General features: G+C 53.2%; 1 protein-coding gene across 3 annotated transcripts in view; it reads right to left on the bottom strand.

Annotated features, from left to right (window-relative positions):
• Positions 1–56: 56 nt before the first annotated feature.
• Positions 57–20,009, bottom strand: part of RXRA (retinoid X receptor alpha) — a 40,465-nt gene continuing 20,512 nt past the window's right edge. Inside the window, exons 4-10 of one of the 3 annotated variants that reach the window (XM_017810197.1) lie at positions 19,508–19,677; positions 15,071–15,200; positions 10,830–10,962; positions 9,636–9,727; positions 7,753–7,858; positions 3,961–4,129; positions 57–3,836 (exon numbers count right to left, since the gene is read on the bottom strand). In XM_017810197.1, the coding sequence (XP_017665686.1) occupies positions 3,982–4,129; positions 7,753–7,858; positions 9,636–9,727; positions 10,830–10,962; positions 15,071–15,200; positions 19,508–19,677 (779 nt within the window). In that variant the 3' untranslated portion in view covers positions 57–3,836; positions 3,961–3,981. Of the gene's footprint in view, positions 4,130–7,752; positions 7,859–9,635; positions 9,728–10,829; positions 10,963–15,070; positions 15,201–19,507; positions 19,678–20,009 lie in introns of all 3 variants that reach the window. The other 2 variants (XM_017810198.1, XM_017810196.1) reach the window with 2 other exon arrangements.

Below are 20,009 nucleotides of genomic sequence, written 5' to 3'. Positions count from 1 at the left end.
AGGACAAAAAACTAGGAAAAAGAATCGACTTAAAACACAAAAACCCACGAAAAGTCTGTAATTGCTACAGTTATAATATCTGTATATGTGAGTGAGGGTATTTATACAGTGTATATATCTACAGTACATACATGTATACACACGCACATATAGCAACTTAAACCAGCTCCTGCACACTCCTCACTGATGGGGACAGCATCAGCTCTTGAGCCACATTCCTGCCAGCTCCAGCCTTTTTTAGGATCAGGAGCTGAGCCCAGGGCTCCCCTTCCCAGGGTGGAGAGGTCAGGGGGTCGGTGTGGGTGTCGTACACCCGCGGGGGCTGCGGAGATGAAGGTCCTTCGCCCCTCCCTCCACTCCTGGGGGCCCCCCGGGCCACAGAGCTCAGCATTCCAGCGCCAAGGAAACCTCAGCATCCTCATGGAGGGGCCTGGGATGTGCTGGATTCAGATTGGTTTGGGATAGGGCTTGTGTTGGAACACGCACAGGCAGCGAGGGACAGCCGGGGTGGCAGCGGGTGGCTGAAAAGCTGATGTTTGTGCTATCTTTAGAAAATTAAAGATTGTCCCACCAACAAAAAGGAATTTAAACAAAACAAAACAAAAAAAAATAATTAGAAATAGATCACCCTAATCAAACCAGATTTTTGCAAGAGTACTAAGATCTGGTTAATCAAAGTCCTACCTCTCTAGTGGATAATGTGCCTTTTTTTTTTCCTCTAGCCATGTCTCACCTCTCCAAACAAGCACGTCCATACTCAGCGTTATTATGATGAGGACAACAACAACAAAAAAAGCCAAAAAGTGAAAAGAATACAAATGAAAGACTCAAACTCATGCAAAGCACGTTGCTTTAAGGCTGCTGTGGCGGATGTTATGGATGCACAAAAGCTTTTCCTTCCCTTGGGAAGGGCTGGGCTGGGAATGGAGGGGGTGGGGTGGGGCCTGGGGGTTCATCACCCACGTTCCAGGAACCCCAACTCCCCTTCACCTGCTGAAAACTGAAATCCCAGGACAAGGCTCAGCCTTTTCCCAACCCCCCTCCACCACGGGCATGGATTGAGGCTGTGAGCTGCTCCAGCAGGGAAACTGAGGCACAGGGATGCACATCCTGATGGGAAGTCTGGAACCCATGGAGCCTCCCCCTTGGCATCACACTGCCTGGGGGGGATACCCCCTGCCCACGGCATTTTATCAGGGCAAATGCAAATGGGAATGGGATGGGATGACACAGGATGGGATGGATGGGGTGTGATGGGATGGGATGAGATTGGATGACACGAGCTGGGATGACATAGAATGAAGTGGAACAGGATGGGATGGAACATGATGGATTAAATGGCCTGAGATGGGATGAGATGGGATGGGATGCATGAGATGGGATGGGGTGGGATGGAATGTAAGATGGGATGGAACATGATAGAACGTGACAGAATGGAATGGGATGGGATGAAATGGAACAGGATGGGCTGAGATGGGATAGGATGGGATGGGAAGGGACAGGACAGAATGGAATGGGATGAGATGGGATGGGACAGGAGCTCCCACCGTGCAGCCCAGCACCTTGCAGCCACCACAGCTCAGCACCCAGCACCAAGCAGCCCCTTCCAAGCCATCCAGCAGGAAAAAAAAGTGGTTCCACCCAACAGAGAAGGACAGCGGGTTTATTCTAGTGCAATATCCACCAACTTTCCCAAAGCATCCTCGTCCTCTCTGGCCAGCAAGTTCCAGGCTCCTTTCTGCTGGAAGAGCCAGGCTGGGGGCTGCCCAGGGGCTGGGTGGGCTCCGGGCTGAGCTCCACTGGGAGCCGACACCTCCCTGCACCCCCCAAGGGCTGAGCCAGCCTCACGCTGGCAGGGAACAGCCTGCTCGTGTTTCCTGGCACCCTTTCCAGATTTCATCTCTCTTGCCTAGTTTTCTTGGCAAATTCTTGCAGGGTGAAGCTGTTTAATAATATTTTCGGCGGCATGCAGGCTGCTGGGGAAACACAGCCAAAACACTTTCCCTGCCGCTGCGGATTTGCCACTTCGGGCCAGCCTGAGGGGGAAGTTCTGACCTGAAATCCTGAGTGTTTTTTCAGCAGTGAGATGGCCTGCTGAGCTGCAGGGGACGGAGCTGGGGACTCCAGCTGCCAGGCGGGATGACAACAGGTGGGTGGCAACTGTGTCCCCTCAGAACCAGAGGTGTGAGGTGGTGGGTGCTGCTCCACCCCCCCTCTGGGCACAAAGGAGGTGTTTTCAACCAGCCACAACCCATGGGGAGCAAGAAGAGGATCTTTGGGAGCAAATACTTTGTTGTTTTAAAGCACAAGAGGACATGGAAGCGGTGGGGAAGCCCTTGGCCACAGGCCAACCACAGGCACCTCATTCTTGGCTCGCAGCACTTGTCCCACGGTGTGTTTGGGACAGTCCATCCTGCCAAGGGGAAAAATAAAACCCCTTCCCAACATCTCTCACCGCTTGCTCTGCTTTGTTTTTTTCTCTAACTCAAGTTTTTGGTGGGGCACTGGAGACCCCTGATGAGGGGTGAGATGATCCCTGGCTGACCTCTCGCCACACGCTCCCTGGGGAATCCCATCTTGTGGGGTGTGAGCACGCTCTTGGGACCGTGTCCCTAATCCCCAAAATCTTGTCCATCTCCCTGCTGTCACACCAAGACTCAAGGAAAGGACTGTGCAAAAGCCAAGGTGCTCTTGGTGCTCTCAGTGTCCCAGACAGGAGGAGGGGTGGGTGCTGCTGTGTTCCCCACCCAGCTGGGACCTCTCAGCCCCCACATCTGTGCCCGACTGGGGAGATTCAGGGGAGGGGGAGCCCTGTTCTTGCTTCACCACTAATTAACAGCTGCAATTAACCAGCCTGGCCAAGCACTCCCACTAATTGTTGCCTTGCAGTGTTTTGCACGGCTGAAACAACAGGAGCAGCCTCCTGGGTGAACCGAAACCCCCGAGTGGGGTCATGCTGGGATGCTGGGGCAGTGCCAGGATATTGGGGCCATGCTGGGATTCTGGGGCCATGCCGGGATGTTGTGCTGAGGGCAGGTGTCCCAGCAGGCCCCCATGAGCTGGGGTAGGGCGATAGGGAGTCCCTGGCAGCCTTAAAGCAAGTGCTCCAGCCGGCTCTTTCCGCGTGGGCAGCTCCACACCCAGCGCAGAGGCATCTTTGGGAAGAGCAGCGATGCCCAGCCGCCCTCTGGGATGGCAGAGGGGGATTTTTCAGGTGCACGCTCTGCACAGAGGGTGACCCAGCTCCCTGTGCCGCCGGTTCCCCTGTTATTTAGGGGGGGGGGATTCAGCTCAATCCCAAATCCTCTGCTGTGAACTGGAAGGAGAAGGCTCTGTGCAGCCACGGGTGACTCATTCACTGGGCACGGCCGGGCCGCCTCTCCCTCCGCAAAGTAACTACCGAGACTACTAATAATAGTTAGAAACCAAAAATAGAATTCTTTTTTTTTTTTTTTTTTGTTTTTTTTTTTTTTTTTTTCTCTTCTCTTTTTCAAAAAAACTCCATCCTCTGAAAATAGCCAGCTGCAATCCGGCGAGTTCAGCCACTCCCCTCAGCTTGTCCAAACCCCACTGCCCCCGAAAGGGCTGGGACTGTCCCCGTCCCCGCTCCTGCCCTGGGGCACCCACAGGGGGAGGGTGAGTGATGCCAAGCCCGGCTGGTGGCTCATCCCAAAACTCATGGCACGGCGGGGGGCCGGGCAGGGGGTGGGTGGCGAGCTCTCTCCGCTCCCACTTCTCTACATCTAGCGCAGGGGACCAGCGAGCAGGTCTGGAGATGCAGCAGTGACAGCAAACGGACAGGGGTGAAGGCGATGAGGAGGCGAGGACGGCGGGGGGTCCCCCCCCCCGGATCAGACGGTGCCTCCGGCGCTGGGGTGAGGAGGGAGGGACGGGCTGGGGCGGCGGCGGAGGAGGAAAGCGGAGGGAGGGGCCCCGCGGGACCCCCCGGCCGGGCGAGGGACTGACCCAGCAGCAGTTTCTCTAAGTCATTTGATGGGGCGCTTCCAGCATTTCCATCAGGAAGGTGTCGATGGGCGTGTCTCCTATTAGCTTGAAGAAGAAGAGGTGCTCCAGGCATTTCAGGCCGATGGACCGGAGGGCTGGGAGGCGGAGCAGGAGCTTTGCAAACCTGGGGGACAGGAGACATGGCACAGTCAGACACCTCCCCACCTCCAGCCCCGCTTCTGCCCGGCCCCCCAAAGCTCAGAAGGGTTGGGAGTCAGACACAACCTCCTGCTGCCAAAGACACGGGGCTACACCCAGAGCTGTGCAGAGAAATCATTAATTATGTCCCCAGCCTTGAAGATCAGGCAGCCACGGTGGATATCCACAACAAACAGTGCTCATAGCTGAGCTGGGAGGGTAAAACAAGAAATGAAAGGTCAGCCCTGGACTGGGGTGCACCACTGGCTTGGTGCATGTGCATCACCACCCAGTGAGCACCCTGAGGTGCTCGTGGGGTCCCCACACCACAGCCACGGCGAGAAGGCACCACGGGGCCAGCCTTGGCACAGGCAGAGGTGCAAACAGCTTCAGCAGCTGGATCTTTGGTCAGGGAAAAGGGCAAGCAGCCGGGAAGGGGATGGAGGAGATGGTGAGTGGCATTAGCTGGCACTTGGTTGGCGATGTCCCTTTCCTGCAGGCACTGGGCACCTCCCAGACAGCTCCACCAGCCCTCACTGGGGCTGCTGGCCATCCCCAGCTGCAGCTGAGCCCTGGGGCTGCTGGCACAGCAGAAACCTGACAGATGGGCTGTAGGCACCTCGGGGGTGAAGCCAATGGAAGGAGACAAGGGCTCTGACACAGAAGTTGGCAGGAGCCCTGCAAACCATCCAGCACACGGGGTGCTCCCCTTCTCCAGGCCCAGTACGGAGCCCCAGCGGAACAAAAGCCCTTTCTCCCCAGCCTGCCCTGCCTGGAGTAGATGCTATCAGGTCACCCCCGTGATGCCAGCAAGAGCTGACAGGCAGGAGGGCTGGGAAGAGCCAGGGGGGCTGGGGAGAGCCGGCAGCACTGCAGGAGCCAGCTGGGATGGAGATGAGCCCAATGGATCCATATCATGGAAAAGCTGCTGTGTGTTGGGCTCTGAGGGTGGCAAGAGGCTACAGAGCCAGGAGAGAGCCACCAGCTCCTGCAGGGTGCTTTGGAGCACCCTGGGGTGGCCCCACTCTGCCTGCCCATGCCCTGGGGTGCAGGCAGCAACTGGATCTCACCTCCCAGTACCACCTCCTGGTACAAAGCCCTTGAGTGAGTGATCCCCACACAGGAAAAAGCCCTTTAATGGCCAGGAGTGTAGTTATTTGCTTTTCCTGCTACAAAAAGCAGGGCTTGAACATAAGCAAAGACCCAGAGAGAAGGGGACCCTCCAGAAAACACACACACACAGAGACATGCACAAACACACAGATATTACACATGCATGCACAATTCTCTCTCTCTACTTTCTTTTTTTTTTTTTTTTTTTTTTTTTTTTGCTGAGCTGGCGAGAACGGCAGGAGCAGAGCCAGGAAAAACAAATCAGTCCTACCATCCCATTCAGGAAGTTTCACTTTAAACCAAACCAGATGATGGCTCCAGCCCTCGGATATGTTTAACTGTGAGATAACCAGCCCGGAGCACAACGTGCCAGGGCTGGGGCTGGGAGGGGAGAAAGCAGCCCTGATTCCTGACTCCCTGCGGCTGCTGGGTGTCACGTAGGCACCCCGTGGAGCAGCAGGGGCTGCAGGGGGGGAGCATGGGTGGGTTTTTCCTAGGAATGCCTCTCTCTGCCCTGCTGCTGCAGAGGAGTTCTCTTTTGGTGTTCACATGGTGCTCCCAAAGCTCTTGCTGGCCGGGGACTCAGCTGAAGCCCCGCACTGGAAGGCACCTGGAATGGTGGGAAGCCCAGCGATCCCACAGCGTGGAGAGGGGAGGGGACCCATCATGGCTTGAGCAGGAGTTTGCTCAACCACAGGAAGAACTTGTTTCCAGCCTCAGATGGTGATCACATTGTGCCATGAGACTAGGAGGATGGAGAGAGTTCCTGAGAACTTTGTTGAGCTCTTGTGCAACTCTGGACTCCCAGCCCACGAGTTAACCCTCCCGAGCCACCTGGGATTATTCCACCCCTGCCCTGCACCGTAGGAGACATGGGGTGAGGTCAGCAGTGCCCGGTCACGGCTCTCAGAACATCCCTCAGCATGCAAAACCTTTAAGGTCACCAAGGAAAGGTGTGGGGATCACACAAAGAGGTCCCCAGCCCAAGGTCAATCAAAGCCAGTGAGAGATTAAACTCCAGAGCTCCTGGTGCAGCTTCCGGACTTAAAACACTCCCTTACACATCACTGAGCATGGAGGCAGAGCCCTGGGGAACTGGTTTGAACTGGTGGCTGAGTGACTGTGCTCAGTCATGCACAGCAGCTTGGCGGTGGTTTGGGTGATGAAGAGCAGGGCTGTCCCCGTGACAGTCCCCTGCCCACCCCCAGCCCAGCCCCAGCCCAGCCCCTGTCCAGCAGCATGTGCAAGGGCACCACAACCTGTCTGTGGATACCAGGGAACAATCCAGGAGAGCTGCTGGCCATGACTCCCAAGGCAGCTCTCCCTGTTCCAGGTATGGCTGGCTGTGAGCACAGCTCTTCTGCTACACCACAACAGCCAAAGTGCAGGCTCTGGCTCTGCATTTGCTTCAGAAGTGCATTTTAATAACGCTTTTTGGGAGAGGAGTCAGCTTGAGAGTTGGCCTGGGGTCCACACAAACCACCTGGGGGAGGAGAGGTAACCACCCCTGCTCCGTGCACTGTGCTCATCCCTCACTTCCCCTCCTCACCACAACTCAAACGCACCCATTGGCACCTTCACCCTCACTCTCCCTGCCACAAGCCAACCAAGAACACCCCAGAAGCCCCTTAACAACCCATCTTTCTTCATCTGCCAGCAGAGTGGCACAAAAGCGGGGAGGGAGGAAGGTCCAACATTACTTCTGAAGGCGTGATCTGCCCACTGCATTCACTGCTGTGAGAGCTTCCTTCTTTTTATCCAGACACACAAGACCAGGAATGCAGGTGGGATGCAAATCCCAGTTGCTTGGGCTGTTTTTCCCAATATCCACGCACCAGTAGCAGTTTCCAGTGCTTTGCTTGCTTGCTCAAAAAACTGTCAGTAACTTAACTGGCAGTTGCCAGCTTCAGGCTGTAACTGGGAAAATGCGCCCACTCAGCTCCGGGAGCGGTCCAGGAAAGCATTCCTAATTCCCCCTCCCATTCCCAGCTGGATTGGGGGAGGCGGGGAGGGGAGAAAAGAGCATCAATTGAGGCTTTCACTTCCCAGCAATGATGCTCATCTGCCACCGAAAATTAACTCCATGTGAGTCTTATTTTCGCTGTGGTTTGCTCTCCGTGGTTTCCAAAAGGGAAATGATACCCCCTTCCCACATGTGCTCATCCCACTGCTGCGGCCGCGGGAGCCGGGGCTCCTCAGGTCTGCCCACCTTGTCCTGGCTGTGATGGATTTACTGGCGTGGGAATAAGGACCTCTCTGCACTGCACAGGGGGATTTTCTGAGGGTGTTCACAGGCAGAAATGAGGGGTTTATCTGCAGAGAATGTTCACTCTGAGCAGAGCTGGGAACAGAGAGCCCCAAACGGAAGGGACTCAGCAGCTGTGTGCTGGTGCGACCCCGAGGACATCCCTCAGACCTGCCCCAGGATGCAGCACCCTTTGCAGGGGGTTTCCCTGGGGTGTGAGGCTGCAGGAGGACGGGGCACAGGGGACTCACCTCCCGGGCTGGTCGGGGTATTTGTGTTTGCAATAAGCCTCTAGCGACGCGTACACCTTCTCCCGCAACGCCTCCACTTCGGCCGGGTTCGACAGACCCTTCGAGTCTGAAAGGCAACAAAAAGACCATCAGCCAAAAAATCTCCAGGCTTTCCAGGCAGGCAAGGACCCCCCATGAGCTCCCCAGCTCCCTCCATCCCGCTCAGCACCACCAGACCAGGGCAGAGCGTGGATGCAGGGTCTGAGCCCTGGGTGTTTGGGGCAGTACCAAACAACTCCTGGGGAGCATTCGAGCCCTCAAAGGTTTGCCTTGTGACTACAGATCTGGTTTATTCCGCTTCATATCCCCACCCCAACCGTTTTGGCTCATTCCAGTGGTCCCTCATTTGAAGGGTTTAAGCCCCCCTTAAGTCCTGGGCTTGTGGGATTTCTCCCTCCAGCACAAGCCCTGAGGTGGGGCTAAAGGAGAAGCCCCAGCTCTGGCAGGTCCCCTGTGACACAGCCAGGATCTGTTTTTAGTAGGGTGAAAGGGACAGTCAAGAAATCGATATCCCCAAGCACATGTGCCACGGGAACCTCTCCAGATTCCCCTTCTTTTACCATATACGGCTAATCCCAAATTACAGACAATAAATTACTGGTGATTACAAGGAGGGCAGGGAATAAAAAAAAAAAAAAAGAAAGCCAAGAAGAAAAACAAACCCAAGAAACAGCAATAAACCCTGCTGAAATGGCCTGGCCTGGGTTTGGTGGGAAAATCCAGGGAAGGAGCTGTGCTTGGGCACAAACTGTGCTCCTGAGAGGGCAGGGAAGGGAGGGGAGGGGTGGCTGTGGATGTGGAGGTCTATCCTTGGCTTCCATTTGATTTTTTGCTCTGGACTGACCTGCTCTAAAATACAGAGACACCCTCTGAGCAGAGCTGTGCAGGTATGTCCAGGCTGCCAGCTGGCTCCTGCTGCACAGGGATTTGCTCCCCAAAATGCTGGAGACAAGCCCTGGCACTGAACCTTCTTCTTCCCTTGGGCAGCTCGGGCCAGGGGGGAAAAGCGAGCAGCATGAACCTTCCTGGAGTCTGTGGAACCAAGCAAACTGCTGACAGATGTTCAAGTTCTTGTGTATTTTATGAGCACGTTTCATGTCTTTCACCCTCTCCAGGTCTGCGAAGGGCTTTTCCAGAAACACGGGTAATAAAACCCTCTGGATGATGAGATCAGGAAACAGAGACAACAATGTCCGTGCTCTGGCACTGCTCTAATCTGTACTTTTCTCTTAAAGGATGTCTACAGTCAATTTTGCTTCGATTCAGGGATAATTCCCTCATGCACCAGAACTTTCTTCTCACAGAGTCACTCTAAAAGGGGGGCAAGCTGAGAGGATGAGGGGGAATGGCTGTAAACTGAAAGACAGCAGGCTCAGATTGGATACTAGGAAGAAATTCTTCCCTGTGAGGGTGGTGAGACAGTGGAACAGGTTACCCAGAAAAGCCATGCCTGCCCCTGCAAGTGTTTAAGGGCAGGCTGGACGGGGCTTGGAGCAACCTGGGACAGTGGAAGGTGTCCCTGCCCATGGCAGGGGGTGTGAAAGGATGAACTTTAAAGTGCTTCCAACTTAAACCACTCTGTGATTCTGTGAAAGGGAGGAATGGATAAGAGCACTGGCACAGATCCAGATCCACCCCTGACCTGCACAGGACATGCCTGTAAGGTGGCAGAGCCTGTGCAGCACTTAATTCAACTTTCACCCTTGCCTCTCTTCCTTCTTGCCCTGTCCTTGGTAACAGGGTGCCCTCAGCTACTTGCAGTGGAGATTTATTAGGGAAGAAGAGGTGCCAAAAGGACAGAGCATCAGCCAAGAGGGCACAGGGGAGAAGATACAGTCATGTACCAGGGTTGAAGAGGACAATAGCTCGCAGGCAGCCCAGCTCTGTCTTGTCCATCAGCATGTCTCGCATTTTTGACACGAGTTCTGTCAATACTCTGCAAAGGACACAGAAATCACAGGCGTCAGTGTTAAAGAGAAATGAGAAGACCCAGGTGTCAGAGCCAGAGTGAGTTCCTCTGGTCACAGTTAACGAAGCCAGGGGATGGTGCTCGCTTGTACCAGCTGAGGATGTGGCCTCATCTTCCTCCTCTATCAAAAATAGCTCATTAGGAACACCAATAGTTCCCGTGAGGTACAACAGGGGCCATAAAAACTGGCTTCATCCATTCACTGAGAGGCTTTGGCACCTGAGAAAGCTGCCTAAAAATAAAAAATAATAATAAAAACCCACCCCAACAGGTACCTAAAAGTAATTTCCTCTGCCGGTAATTTTTATTGCTCCCTTCGCTCCTACCGCAGGTGCCGGTCTTGAAATATTTTCCACTGATTGCCCAGTTTTTCATGTTAGATCCTGCAGGGAAGTCATGATCTTGCACTTATGACCTCACAGGAACAAATGATGTCACCCAGGTCTGAAGAACAATTTCCTTGCAAGGCACAGCACCAAAGGTGATTTGCTTTCGACTAAGTCGCCTCAAGACGAGTGTCAGGCAGAGAAATCGGCATTTCAGCGGCGTCTGGAGCCACACTGGGGGTCAAACACCCTGGAAGTCTGGCTTTGAAACACTTTCCCAAAGCATGAGATTAAAGAGCCCTCGGGACACGCACGTGGAACCTGCTGAGTATTTTTGGTGCCTTTTTCATTGTGAAAATAAAATCACGTCTTGGTCCAATTAAAGATGAAAAGAAACAATGGAGTGGCCTCCTCGTAACATTAGAAGGCATCTGGACCCCATGAAAGAGGCTTTGATTTGCACTGGGCAGCCTTCTCCCTGTTCTGGGCTGTTGGGTTTTGCAGGTTTAAGAGGAGGATTTAATGTTTTGGCCTGCAGCAGGGACCACAACACTTCCATGCACGCCATGGGATGGACACCCTCACCCTGGGCTCCTCCGAGGTTGCAACGTGGGGAACGGAGGCAGTTTGGTGCAGAGACAGAGATGGGGATGTCCAGGCAAGGTGTTTTGAGATGCAGTCCACCCATCCATCCATCCAACCATCCATCCATCCATCCATCCATCCTCCCTCCCTCTGCCCACCTGTCGAAGATGGCCCCGACGCCAGCGCTGTGTGCGCTGTTCCGGTGCACGTGGAGCCCGGTGGCTAAGAGGATCCCGTCTTTCACAGCTATGGAGCGGTGGGAGAAGGAGGCAATTAGGAGCTCATTCCACCCTGGGGAGGAGAGAACAACCAAGGCTGCGGGTTAGAGCCACCTCAGCGGGTCTGGGAATCAACATCACCTCCCCAGTGCTAAAAAGAGGAGGAATGTGCTGGAGGAACGTGGCTGGATGTGGGAAGGGAGAGGGGAGCCAGCCTTTTCTTGGATGTCAGGGAAGGAAAAAACCATTAAGAAACAAATGCACTAAAAATATAATGCTAATAAGGGAAGCAGTTTCCTCTATAAACCGTGCAGACACGGCAGCAAACAGCTCTGCCTGCTCCTCTCGCTGTGAACCTCCGTGTGGGTGTGGAGCCCTGTGCTCCCCTCTGCCCTCACCTGCTGCCTCCCAGCACTTCCACACCTATCAACGCTTTCTATCACTTAACTGGGCTCATTTTCAGGCCATAACAGGGCAGGAAAGTTCATTCACCATCATTCAGCTCTGTAAAAGGGACCAGGAAAACTCTGTCTTGTGGGTTTGCTGCTTCTGCCGTGTAAATACTGGGAGGGATTGTGTCTGCTCTCTGCACCGGGGTGTCCCACATCCATGACTGCTCCATGAACTGCTTCCGTAGCTGCTTGGAAACCAGCTTTTAGTCTTATTATCTGCTGGACATGTTATTTTGGGATATAGGAAACACATCCTCTGAGCCCAGACCTACTTACAGGGAAGGGAAGGGAAATGGAACCTCCCCACCTTCCAGCTCCCCTTCCCAATCCAACACCTCTTTAAATTCCTAAATCCATCACAGGCTCAGTTCAAGAATGCCTGAAACAAAGCCACGACCAGAGGACGTGCTGCAAAGTTTGAAGGGTGGAAATTTTGGTGACTTTCAACCAAGGAGCAGCATTTTTGGGAAGAGAAGACGGTTCTTCTGCAACACTGGTCACGTGGCTGATTTACCCAGCCAGAACATGTCCTGGAGTTCAGAGCACAGGGCTGCCTGGCAGGGTCCAGAAACATCAGGATATTTGGCTTTGGTGTCTTTTTTTCCCAGTCTGGAAAAGCAACACAACAATCCTTCACCCCTCCTGCCACAGGAACACGTCGCGTCTCACTGACTGGAATAAACACAAGGTCCATGTGTGCTGTATTTACCTACTGCTGCAGCCATGGGTTGTGCCATTAGAAATGTTGACAAGGAATAAAGTTCACTCTTTCCTAAGTGGCCACAGGATGTTTCCACCCCAATCACGGGAACGTTTATTTGGCTATTTACTGGGTGAGGCCTGGCACTTTCACAGGGATTGCAACACTGTGAAACCCAAGGAGAACGGAGGAGAAGATGTGGGACTGCACCAGGAGCCTGAAGAAACTGTGTTCCCTGGATGAAGAGGAACTCCCAGAGCCAGACCCAGGGGAAGGTGCCAGGGGTGCCTCCCACCAGCCATCACACACAGACCCACGGCAGCTCCACATGCAGCTCCAACCAACAAAAACCAGAGCTGGCTCACAACATCCATTCCAAGCTGGGCTTATTCCAAGGAAGGAGCACTGAATTAATCAACATCCTTCAGCTAAATTATTCCCATGTAGAGCTGGGATGTTCCAGCTGAAACGGGGAAGCTGTTTCTACATGGTCCTTTCACCAGAACATCCCCAAAGAGCTCACAAAATAGAGACAAGCAGGAAATATTAGGTGTAACCACAGGCAGAAAATTTGAGTTAAGAGACCAAAGAAGTCTACTCCCAAGATTTTTGCATTTGAGCCCAAGCTCTGGAGAAGCAGAGCAGATTTCTTCAATTTGTGTGACTCCTTCCTCACCACACAAGGTGGCTGTGCAGCCTCCAGGGATGCTTTGGCTCCTCTGGGATAGGGAAGGCACCTTGGCAGCGCAGTGACCATCGTGACAATCCACCTCAATGCCAAGTTTCCCCACCAGCCCTACAAAACCAACTGCAGCTGCAGAGATGTAATGCTCAGCATCCTCTGCCAGGCTGAGAAAACATCAGGCTATTCCTGTCTCAGCCCTAGCAAGCTTGGAAACGAGAAAACACGGGGAAAAACAGGCTTAAAAAGTCAGGTTTCCTTCCCCTCCAAAAAGCTCAGAGAGGGAAATATTTTTAAATGATTCAGGATCTGAGGAGAGCTGCTGCCAGCCCATCCAGCACTGCTCCTCCAAAGATGCGTGCTCCACTTATTTTGCCTCCCAGGACACATGACTGAACCTGACTGACGCTCTTAGCTGAATTTTAATACCTTAATATTTCATGGGCAGCTGTTCTCAGCAGGCCGCTCTCCACACTCAATAATACATAGAGCCACTGGTTAAAAGACTTGGGGGAGGTTATCTGAGGCCCTGGCAGAGACACTCGGAGCAGGGAGCCCACTGGAGCTGCTGCAGGTGCTCAGCAACCTCATTCCCATGGGGTTAGAGCCACCACGAAATTTGGGATGTGAGGGGGTCTGCAGCCCCTCTGCTCCTGCCCATGGAGTGGCCCCGAGGGGGAGAACATCAGGTCAGGAACATTCAGCTTCCATTAGCTGCCCTCTAAAGAGAAAGGAAAACCTGGAGCTGTTGTTGTGGGTTTTGGTCCCTCTTCACAAAGGGAATCTGGTCTGAATCCAGCTCTTCCCTGAGATATTTGCAGGAAGCTCTCAAAGATTCCTGCAGAGATGCTTCCCTGCTCATCCACTCACGAGAGGCTCTAGAGACCCTCTTCAAAAACACATTTCTGTATGTTCCATAGAGGGCCTGGAGCCAGCTCTGGCAATACTCACACCCACGGAAAAGCCAGAGGAGCACTTTCACCAAGGGGTTGCAGGAGTTATCCTGGGAGGGTGCAGGACCTGGCCAAGTCTGCAGCGAGAATAACCCCCCCAAAATTTTCACTCCCAGACTACTAGATGAGCTGTGACTATAAAAATCCCCTTTCAGTAAAATAAGTGGAAAACACACACCAGTAAACAGTGTGACTTAAACAACCAGACACTCTTGAGGTCAAGGATGTCAGAGAGGTTGTGAGGGGAACGGGGTATCTGTGTGTAGGGCCAAGGTACTGGCTGATAGTCAATAAAAAGTTGCACAAAGTTTAAAGATTCATGCACTTGGGCTACAGTCAGCCTTAGAAAACAGAATGGTAGCTAGAGTTGGTGTGGTGGGAATGGGAAAACACTGATGCCATCACCTTCCTACCCTGGAGTCCCTACAGCTTCTCCTGAAGCAACCTGGACAGACCCTGGACCCAAAAAGTTCTAACAGTTCCTATGTTTTGTGTTGATGTGAATACCTTGCACTTGGTCCTTACAACACTCTTCTGCCCAATTTCATGGGGATTTATTGTGGGGGGACACATTTTCTATCGTAAAAAGTCAGAATGCTGCCATCGAGGTGGATCAGCAGCATCTTCTCTACAGAGACTCGAGGTCAGAAGGGTGCAAGAGAGGAGCCACACTTTGCAGGCTTCTCTCCTCTTGAATTCCCTACAAAAGTGAATTTTGGGGAAACAAGAGGAACTTTTAGAACTGCCAGGGACTTCAAAGTCCCCATCTTACAAAGAGCTTCATGCCTAAAACACATCCTCACTGAGCTCTGCTCTGATTTCTTGCCCTCCACGATCTTTGTACAGCAGCAGGGGCTTGAATTCACTCGATGGGGGAAGACCCTTTTTACAGCAAACTGCTTTCCACCTCCCAAATCCTGCATCCCCCCTGCTGCACAAGGAAATTTAAAATAAGCCCAGAGAATTTTATTTTCATCTTGGTGGGTGGGAGAAGGAGGGTGATATAGTTTTCTCCCCTTTCTGGTTTTAATTATGATCAAACATTTTAGCTGGATGAAATTTCATGGAGGCCCAAGCCCACTTGGTCTCTCAAGTCTCAGTCTGGGAGGAAGGCAGAGTGTTAAGTCTCTTGGTTTAAATCACCCAGCACCCATCTCTGAGCCCCTCACTCATGAGAGAAGAAGCCAGGCCATTTTTCAGCTGATTGGCAGCTGGTGCCACGTTCTGGATCCCATTCAGCAACACGTGTCCCTTGGGGCTTTTTAAATCCTATTTAGAGATTGAACGGTCAGAGGCTGTTACTCAGAATCAGTTAAAGGCTTTCAAGCTGCCAGGACCTAAATCTAAGGGCAGTACCTGTCACAGTGAGGATGCAGCACTCCCATCCCACTCACCTGCTCGGAGCAAGATGACCTGGTCGTCCAGGGGCAGCTCAGAGAAGTGGGGGATCCTCTTGGCCCACTCCACCAGGGTGAAGAGCTGTTTGTCTGCTGCCTGGCATATGTTCGTCACTGGGTCATTGGGCTGCCAGGAAAAAGAGAATGGAAAGGCTTGGAGAAGGCAGAGCAAGGAGAGGAGAGGCTGGAGCAGCAGCTGAAGGGGCTTTCTGCCTCCCTGCCACCCCCGAGCTGGATGTTATCAGTCACAGGGAGAGGAGGTGATTTGGCCTCTCCACCACATGGGTTTTAATAGTTTTTAGCAAGCTCCAAAGCAGGAATTGGGAGTGCTGAGAACCAATATCCATCACACTGACTGATGAATCAAAGGACCTCCAGCCCAGGGAAGGGCAGGCTCCCCATGCCAGCATCTCCCAGCTCGATAAACCAGCACCAGAGGGGGCATTACAGAAAAAAGAGAAAACCCCTTTCCTTTGAAATATTATCCAGTAACAAAAACCATCTGCTCTCAAGGAGGACAGTCAGCCTAAACACACCAAATCCCTGTTTAAAGGAACTGCTAACAGCTCAAGTGGGCTTGTGATTAGGAACTGGAAGAGCCTGTCTAACCCTGACTGAGGCAGAGCTCACTGGTACAAGCGTGTGTGTAGGGTTTACCTCTCTGGACAGGGATGTATGAGCCCTTCCACATCTCCCACTGTAATCCCTGCTGATATCCAGCAGCCTGGATTGTACAATTATTTTTCTTCCATGTCCTTAAAAGAGCAGTTTCCAAACCAGAAGGAGCAGTGTTTACTTCACCCCTGGACTGCAGGGGGAACGGGGTGTGAATTCAGAGGCAGAGCAGACACGACCACCAGTGTAACCTCTCCCCCTGCAAGGCCATTCCTCACCACTTTGTGCCACAGCAAACCCCTCTCCCAGGCTGGACAAACAAGGGTCACACTGCTCAGTCACCCTCCTGCCCCCCACAGCCTTGCCCCAGACCCTGGCCCAGTCCTCTCTGCTGTGCCCTGGCAGCAAACCCAAACTCTCTGCCTCATGGCCACCATCTCCCATTCTCCAGGCTTAAAATAACCAGGATCTGGCAAGCTCAGGGCACTTGCCATTGAGGTATTTTCAGCTGTTGCGTGCAGAGATGGATGGGCACGGGCTGGCACCGCCGTGGGGACGGGCCCCCCTGCTCTGCCCCTCTCCAGCAGCTCCCTGAGGGGTGCAAGGGCAGGGGAGTCTCACTCCCAGGGAGCTGAGGCTCTCCCCTGGGGAGGGTGATGTGAGCAGGGATGGGGCTTTTACCTGGCAGAGGGAGAAAAGATGGGATTTCCCTCTGGACAACAGGAAATCGCTAAACTGGGTGTGAGGAGGAGGTGTGAGGAGGAGCTTTGCAGGGTTGTTTTGCTGGAAACACAGGGAATGTTGGCATTTAGAGGCGTTTTCAGGAAGGGTGAGAAGCAACACCTGTGGTGCAGCCCGTAGGAATGTCTCCAACCTCAAGCCACCTCAGTTTGGTCAGCTGGAGCAGCCAGGTGGAGAAACCCGTGTCCTGGCTCCCGTGGGATGGGGATGGAGCCCTGTGTCCCCCAGAGGGGACATGACCTATGGGAGAGCCCATGCTCCAGCACAATCTGACCCAGCATGTGCCTGCACAGCCCCACAAAAGGGGTATTTTAGGCAAGTAAGATCTTTTTGCCGGTTGTCACCGTCTCTAGGACCCACAAGGTGGGCTGCAGGTGCCCCAGCCCAGGCTGTCACTGGGGCTCTGTGGGCAGCACAAGATGTACCCAACCTCTGGTGCTCTGTCCAAAGCCTCAGCAAGGGGCCCAGCCCTTAATTACACCTCAGATGGCAATTCCTGGAACCACCACGGCACTTCCTGGCACCACCACGGCACTTCCCGGCAGAACTTAATCACGGTAGAGTGAGAGGCAGCTAAAAGTATCCTCCCCGCAGATCCAGAGGGCCCTGCCTGGGCACAGAGGGGCTGGAAACCCTCCCTGTGCACGGAAAGCAAATCCCCTCCTGCAGTAAATAGCAAGGGCAGGGTGCTGGAGTGTGACAAAATGAAAGGGCACTTGATCCTCTTGGAAAACTGGAGCTTGGGGACATCTTCCAGAAACTGGTGACTTGGAACCAAAGGCCAATTAAGAGCTAATGGGGATAACACCTCTCAGTTACACACTGCCTTTCAGAGGCCAGGAGCCCATCCAAGGTGGTGCTTCCACCACAGGAGCACAGATTCCCAGCAGCCAGGGACATGGGGCAGAGGAAAACCCATCCTCACTGTCCAGGGACAGGTACCTGCTCCAAGAGCAGCCAGGGGACCATGGCACAAGGTGACAGTCACAGGCATGAGAACATGTAGTGACAGGACAAGGGGGAATGGATTCAAACTGGAAGAGGGTAGGTTTAGATGAGACATTAGGAAAAAATTCTTTCCTGTGAGGGTGGTGAGGCACTGGCACAGGTTGCCCAGAGAAGTGGACCCATTCCTAGAAGTGTTCAAGGCCAGATTGGACAGGGCTTAGAGCAACCTGGGCTAGTGGAAGGTGTCCCTGCCCATGGCAGGGGTGATCTTGAACTTTCCAACCCAAACTACTCTATGATTCTATGTGGGAGAGGAGGGTGTTAACTCCTACATCACCCTGTCACCTCCATCCCAGCCTGGCATGGCCAGGTGGAAATGTCCTTGCAGGTTACCAGAATCATTCAGTGCAGATGGACTAAGGTGCAGAGGCACAAACCAAAGGACCCAACACACCAGGCTAATAGCAAACAGCTTGTTTTTTACCCCCTGTCTATCAGGGACTCGATTTGTCTGCCTTTCCATCACCTGGGCTCCCAGGGGAGGGCTGGGAGGACAGTTCCTCCTCCATCTTCCCTTGCCTCATCCAGTGGCCTAGTCCCTGGGAGCTGCTGATCTCATACATCTGCTAAACCTGCTACAAATGTCACCTCATCGGCAGAAGCCGCCTGACAATAATAGGGCATTTCAACAAGCCTCCTGCTTCTATTTAGATGCAACACACATCCTTGTTCACAGTAATGCGTGTTGAATTATGCAGGAACCAGCTTTCAATTTGCTACAAGAGGCTGAGGAGACGCAGTGCCAGACGAAGCCATTTATTTCAGCTCGCTCTCTGGGGTTTGTTTTCAAGTCAGCACAACGCTGGCTCCGACTCCCCTGAAGTGTTTTTAATCCTGAGAGCAGCCAGAGCCTCTCTGAGCCCCTCACTAACCGCTGCCTCTTCCTCCAAAACCAGAAAAGTCCCTTGCAGCTTCATGGTGATGGGACCCTCCTCTCAAACGCAGGTGAGCACCACACCCTGCATCTGATTCTGGAGAGTTTCACTGAGGAACTGGCTCTGTCCACATCAGGAAGCCTCGAGTGTCCAAATCAGCCCTATCCATACCACACTCACTGAAAAGCCTCACCTAAGGGATCCAGCCATAAGGTGTCCTTGCAGGTGAAGGCCAAAAAGAGCATCCCCCAGAGCCAGTTAAGACTTAGGAGCAGCCTGACTCTGAAATCTCTTGTCCAGCCCCACCAAGCAGAATCAGTCATAGAATGGTTTGGGTTGGAAGTGACCTTAAAGATCATCTCATTCCATCATGCCATGAGCAAGGATGGAGGTATTTCTGACTCAACCCTCCAAGCCTCATATAAAAGAAGACATGAAGTATTATTGTAGCAGAACATAAATACTGCAGAGTCCTTCCACCTGCTAGAAATAGCTGCATTTCATCATCTCAGCCTCACAGACACCCAGCAGAGAGCATTAAGAATTGCACCAGACCAGGATGCTCCAAGCCCTGTCCTATTTTCCTGTCATCTCTCTCCTGTTTACACAAGGTCCTGTTAGAGCCCAGATGCTCCAAGCAGGCCCAGTTATAATGCAAGTTTCTAAACGGGAAAGGAACACGAAAGCAAATCTCTAGGCAAATTCGTGCAGCTTTTCTCTTCTCAGAGCCAAGCAGCTGTGTAATTCTGCCTCTGAAAAGTCACACCCTCAGTTTACAGCTCTTATCTCTCTGCACTTCAGCCACGCAGGTCTGTTTATTGGCTCCATTGGACTCTGAGCTCTTCAGAGCATGGAGTGTCTTTCTGCCTTTTAGCACTGAGGGCTGTTAATTAAAATAAAATCTTCTCTGCGAGCCCTTCTAATTACACCTCACAGTATCTGTGCCTTCCCTCTGGCTGTGGGATAAAACAGTACCAATGCTGGTGGCTGCTGGGTCTGCTTTCCACGTGCTTCCATCTGAGCTCACACACGGAGTGTACAGCAGAGGCAAGGAGTTGCATTTCTGAGCTCCTTCTTCTCCCACAGGACAACCCCCCTGTGCCCCAGGCTCAGGGCTGTACCCATGGTCAGCCCCTCCTGATGCCCCACAGCCACCCCTCGTGCCCTAAGTGGGCAGGGGGAGGAGGTGCCTCACCGAGCTCGGCGTCAGGCCCATGTTTGCCTCGATGTAGGTCTCTGTCTTTGGCTCCACAGCGAGTTCAGCTTCCAGGATCTTTTCCACAGGCATGTCCTCGTTGGCGCTACTTGTCGACTCCACCTCGTTCTCGTTGCGGTCCTTCCCCCGCTGCCTCTCCTCCTGGACAGCTGGAAGTGGACAGAGGAGGGACAGTGTCACTCTGGGCTCCAGGCTCCATGGGGTGTTATTTAGCCATGAAATCCCAGAACATCCTCAGACCTGCAGGATCACACAGACATCTGAGGTCTTGCTCTCCCACCAGTGTGGTCAGTGGGTCTCAGGATTGGGTTCAAGGTGAGGTGAGGTTTGGGGAAGACACCAAGGCAGCCCCAGCCTGAGAGCTGCTCCTTGTGTGCTCCCCTGGGAGTGTGGCAAGGGAGGATCCTGCTTGGACCTGGCCTCTGCTGGGAAAATCCCATTTCTGCAGAGGGGGAGGCCCTGGAAAAAAAAAGGTTAAAGA

Source organism: Lepidothrix coronata, unplaced genomic scaffold (genome assembly GCF_001604755.1).
Source record: "Lepidothrix coronata isolate B3197 unplaced genomic scaffold, Lepidothrix_coronata-1.0 Scaffold28, whole genome shotgun sequence".
Lineage (NCBI taxonomy): Eukaryota > Metazoa > Chordata > Aves > Passeriformes > Pipridae > Lepidothrix > Lepidothrix coronata.
The sequence above is the reverse complement of the archived record's forward strand: the minus strand, read 5'-3'. Positions and strand labels throughout refer to the sequence as shown.